The 5,000-nt window shown below is 43.8% G+C and overlaps 2 protein-coding genes across 4 annotated transcripts in view; one reads left to right on the forward strand and one right to left on the reverse strand.

Moving 5' to 3' along the window:
* LOC125959677 (protein croquemort) overlaps positions 1 to 4,178 on the forward strand; it is a 7,402-nt gene extending 3,224 nt beyond the window's left edge. For both annotated transcript variants that reach the window (XM_049692519.1, XM_049692520.1), the window contains 7 exons: positions 1,640 to 1,731; positions 1,809 to 2,315; positions 2,411 to 2,667; positions 2,732 to 3,012; positions 3,088 to 3,206; positions 3,285 to 3,407; positions 3,480 to 4,178. In XM_049692519.1, the coding sequence (XP_049548476.1) occupies positions 1,640 to 1,731; positions 1,809 to 2,315; positions 2,411 to 2,667; positions 2,732 to 3,012; positions 3,088 to 3,206; positions 3,285 to 3,407; positions 3,480 to 3,782 (1,682 nt within the window). In that variant the 3' untranslated portion in view covers positions 3,783 to 4,178. The remainder of the gene's footprint in view (positions 1 to 1,639; positions 1,732 to 1,808; positions 2,316 to 2,410; positions 2,668 to 2,731; positions 3,013 to 3,087; positions 3,207 to 3,284; positions 3,408 to 3,479) is intronic.
* Positions 4,179 to 4,312: 134 nt separating this feature from the next.
* LOC125959680 (uncharacterized) overlaps positions 4,313 to 5,000 on the reverse strand; it is a 13,569-nt gene continuing 12,881 nt past the window's right edge. For both annotated transcript variants that reach the window (XM_049692523.1, XM_049692524.1), the window contains exon 7: positions 4,313 to 5,000. This exon is cut by the window's right edge and continues 319 nt beyond it. The gene's annotated coding sequence lies outside the window, so the exon portion shown is untranslated.

Below are 5,000 nucleotides of genomic sequence, written 5' to 3' on the forward strand. Positions count from 1 at the left end.
GTTTTCCCCTCCACCACCGCAAGGCTTACCTCCACTAACCATTGAATGGGGGGCACAAGGGTCCCCGCGAGCAAAGCGTTTCATTGAGAAAAAATCCTCACGGCGGTGGATTCCTGCCTGAAACCAGGGAGCAAGCAGAGGTAGCGTCTAGGGTTCGTCGCCTATGATTACGGGGAGCGTTCCGTGCACGTTGCGGAAGTTACCTGATTGGTTGGTGCAGTGATCTGTATCGTGATTGTAAACTGCTTTCAGGTGAACGATTCAAGTAATACCATATATTGTCGGGAAGTTCAAGCGGAAGTAGGACCTAACGTATAACTAGAGATCAGGAGAACTTGCCGCTGAAAGAATGTATGGTCATTTTTCAACACACACTTCTCCGATAACTGCCTATTCTATACCATGCCAAACCTGTTACTCAATTCGCAATCTAACATTTCTAGAGGAAGTGGGCGTAAGACGTTTGAATTTAGCTTTCAGTGCCTCGAAACGCTTCAGTGATCGAAAGTAGCAGTGTTGGTCTGTTATAGGCTAACCTGTTTTTGAATCCTTGCCACTCGTATGAGCGTGACGACGACGACGACGACGACATTGAACTTCCGCTATTGTCTTTTAGAGTTCACGGATCATCCCCAAAGCTTCGAAGGACTGCATCGCAAAAGTGTTTCGGTTTTCCGGTTGACTCACATCTTGACGGCCGACGCCCTGAGTAGAGTTACGTGCAGCCGTCCTAGTACGATAAAACGGTATGCACGGTACTGTAGCAGTGATCTTCGGGTTTAGTTTTTAACCTCCACGATGCTTATGGTGTGTGTGTATGTAATTTATCGATTGCTCAAGATCATGCGAACAGGTTTGTGACGCATCATGTCCCCGCGTCACCAGCATCGTCTTCTTCCAGTGTTCTCTCCTCGCGTCACGTCGTCAACGCAAGATCAAGATCACACTCGCGATGGAGATCGTCGACGTCGTATGGCGCGCTTCTCTGTTTACAAACAAATGAAAGTGCAAGTTCATGTAAGCTACTAGCGAGATGGCGAATGCTCGATCGAAACCGCCTGGCATAACGGGTTCTGGTTGGGCGCAGGGCCAGTATCTTTTACGGATGGTATAGGTATGAAGTCTTGACTTGATTGTAGCTTTGCGGGATGGCATTTATGCGCCATCAGTGCTGGGTATTTGTTGGCGCAGGTCTCGAGGTTACGAGTGCATGAACTTTGGTGAGTTTTACCACATGCTAACCTTAAAGCGATGCGTCCATCGTTCCGTTAAAAGACGTGACACGGTAACATGGTGTAGAATCGTGACCGAGATCGAGAAGATCATTGCATAAATACACTGACTGAGTGCCACCAATCGTTCCGGGGCGTTAAACTCGTTTGCCGACGCCCTACATGACGAGGCTGCGTATGGCAGCCAGGTCTCCTCGCATGTTGACATTGAACATGGTCCGGGTTCGAAAAACTAGTCGATCATCGCAGTTGTTTGCTACGGCTGCTGTACGAACGGTGGACGGATTGGGGAAGATTTCTTTTTATTGGTGACCTTGCTGGTTTCGTTTACAATTGATAGTTTTGCATCAATCTTCAGGTTTCTCATCATTTTTCATTTCCGTTTGTTCTATATTTGTGTTCTGCAGGAGTTTTGAAGCTGTGCTGTCTCGGTGTACTGTTCATTACAATTGCCTACGCAATCATAGTGATTGATCCAACTGAAGTGATTGTTGAAGATGTAGGTAACCACAATAAGAAGACAAAAAACAATCGTCTCAGCTAATATCGTTTGTTTTGATTTACAATTTCCGATAGAAATTGTCCATGTATGAAGGCTCTTACTTGAATCGGTTGTGGAAAAAACCCCCTCTCGACGTCTTCATCAGCATTTACGTGTTCAACATTTCAAACCCAGAGGCTTTTATGCGTGGCGAAGAACGACTACGGTTGCAGGAAATCGGACCGTACGTGTATCAGGAGTTTTTGGAACATCACAATTCAACCTTCAACCCCAATGGCACCCTGAGTTTTGTGCCGGTTAGGCGGCAAGTGTTTGTACCTGAGAGATCGGTCGGTGACCCTAAGGAAGATCGCATAATGATCCCGAACATAGCCTTGTTGGGAGTGTCGAGTGCTGCTTACAGGATGTCTACATTTGCTGCTCTTGCCGTGGCGGCTGCTCTTCGACCGCTCGGCATGGCACCTATCTTGAACATTACTACGCATGATCTTCTGTGGGGTTACGACGATCCGCTTGTTAAGATTGCCTCTACCTTGCTACCGGACATAATTCACTTCCAAAAGCTGGGCGTATTGGATCGGGTAAGTTAGTAGTTAGTCACACATTTTGACGTTTTGGGGAATATTTAGCAGTTTTCTCACGATAATTTTTCGTTCTCTCTCCTATTGCTTGCCAGATGTTTGACGATGGCTTTGACACCGTCACGATTAATCTTCCCGAATCAGTGCGCAACCAACAACAGGCAAACGGTGACAACTCATTTGTTGACGACGATGTACCTGAACAATTACAAGAAGAATACTATGACGAAAAAACATCAGCAGCTGGCAAGAGCGAACCGATCAGAGACTATTCGATAGACCTATGGAATGGATCGCCGGGACTGGCCCATTGGGGTTACGTAGGAAAAGATCGATGGGATGCCAATGAAAGGTACGGGTTTATGAGTGCTCTAAATTAGTGCAGATTTTATTGGACATCTGATTAACCATTTTAGAAACACACCCTGCAACACTCTTCAGGGATCTTATGACGGCTCAGTGTTTCCACGTAATATCTCTAAAAAAGAGGTGTTTAAAGTGTATCGCAAAGCTTTTTGTCGCACTCTTCCGATTGCTTATGAAAGGGAAGGCGAAGTGGATGGTATCAAAGCGTATTGGTTTTCGATACAGGAGAATGCATTTGAAAGCTCTCTAGATGATCCTTATACCTCTTGTTACTGCAGAAACAATCAATGTCTTCCAAAAGGTCTGGGCGATTTAAGCCCCTGTTGGTATAGTAAGTATAGTTGCAAGCATGATAATGCGCCGTGCACATTCGACATCCTTCTAATTGTAACAAGTATTTTTCTAGACATTCCCGTAGCGGTATCACTACCGCATTTCTACAAAGGTGATCCAGGGCTCGTAAATGCGATTGACGGACTAAGTCCAAACAAAGATAAACACGATGCCGTTATCATTATGCAACCGGTACGTGATCGATGAACCCGTCGTTGAAACTGCTCTATCAAGCCTGCTCATCAGTCGTGATTATTCTGTGTCTTGCAGCAACTCGGTATTCCCATGAAGGCAAACATTCGGGTGCAAATCAGTCTTCTCTCTAATATCAGCTTCAACTCCGAATTGAAGCCGTTTCACAATACGGTGATTCCGTTGATATGGGCAGAGATGGTAAGTCGTAGTGCTGCCGTTAGTAATAAGTTACTAGTTGTCGTCAATAATCAATCATTTTTGTCGTTACAGTCGTTAGAGAAGCTAACACCGGAGCTCATACTTTTGTTGAACCTCCTGTTTGACATAGCTCCATACTTACAGACTGGCATCGTGTGCCTGTTAGGTCTTTTGGGAGCCTCGCTCATCGCAACAGCGGCACTGGTGTTGCTGTGTTCGGCCGAAGCGGCAAAGTTCGAGTATGATCCACGCAAATCGATCCGGTATTCAACGGTCAATATGATCCCGTATCCTTTATTGCGAAAGGAGATTGAAAAATATGGCGATGGGGAACCGATTCGCAGGGAACCGTTGCTGATAGAGAACTATGCGTGAAATCAGCAGAGGCTGCAGCATAACTGTATACACTAGAGCACCCTTTGTTTGTTGAATCTCTCCGCTGGTCGGTGACGGTCACCGTTATCGTCGGTGGGGACATTCGAACTGAGATTTTATTCTTATAGAATAATACCACTAAGCTAGCATCCGCACACAAATAGTCATGTGCGCAAGAACACAACTCGGAAAAATGGTAGAACTACTTAATTGTGATATTTTTTATGATAACTAGCTAGAGGTAAAAACACCGTTGGAGGGTTCAGTATCTTTACACTGTAGAAACGTAGTTACAATTTTAAATATTGTTATTTTTTATCAGATATTTCCGTCGTCGGAGTTTAGATGGTTTTATATACGTTAAAGTAATAAAGGTGGTGTTAATAATTAATGTTATTCCTGTTCCAGAGAGAGTTTAAAATTTCCGTCTTTCCGTTGAGTAACGGTCTTTGAAAACGGTATTTTCAAATGTAACGGTCTTTTAAACTGGAGCTTTTGAATCTGCTCTTTCACTCACTCCTTCGGGCGAGAGCGAGAGAGAAGGCCTGGCACACAAGCCGAAGGTTGGAAATAAGCCGAAGAGAGCTCACAGTGCCGGAAATGACTTTGGCAACGGGACGGCTCCTTGACTGATCAGACTTCTGGTTCTGATGCCCTTTTCGCAAAATTTTGGACCCAGAACGGCATTACGAGGAAATCGAGGTTTTCCGGACCGGTTTAACTAGTTGAACTCTTTTCCAAAATGTATAAATTGTAAAATATGTGGAAAGCGATCGAACATGAGCCCGAGAAAACCACGAAAACCGAGAAACCAATTTTACATTCGATTTTGGCATTATTGTTTATTTTGTATACATATTTTTAATCATGCTAAAGTTATTTTACAAGACAGGATTGAACAGATTATTCAACGATTCTTACTTACAGCTTGCCCATTACATTTGGTAATTAATCAACATTAAGGCAGCTTGTCTTACAACAATCAAGTAAAGATTATATTCAAGCTCGAAGAAAAACTATGATAAGCTCAGAACGGCTATACATTGTAATGGTTTTTATGAGAAGAACAATGGGTAACATGAAATGGAATCATAATGTATTGCATTCAGAAGAAATAATATTTAAAAACACGCAAATACGCAAGGCATTGTAGAAAAACCACGTAAAACATAAACTATAAACCTCCTCTCGCACCTGTACATTTCTGTAACGGCTGTG

This window comes from Anopheles darlingi, chromosome 2 (genome assembly GCF_943734745.1).
Source record: "Anopheles darlingi chromosome 2, idAnoDarlMG_H_01, whole genome shotgun sequence".
NCBI classification, from domain to species: domain Eukaryota; kingdom Metazoa; phylum Arthropoda; class Insecta; order Diptera; family Culicidae; genus Anopheles; species Anopheles darlingi.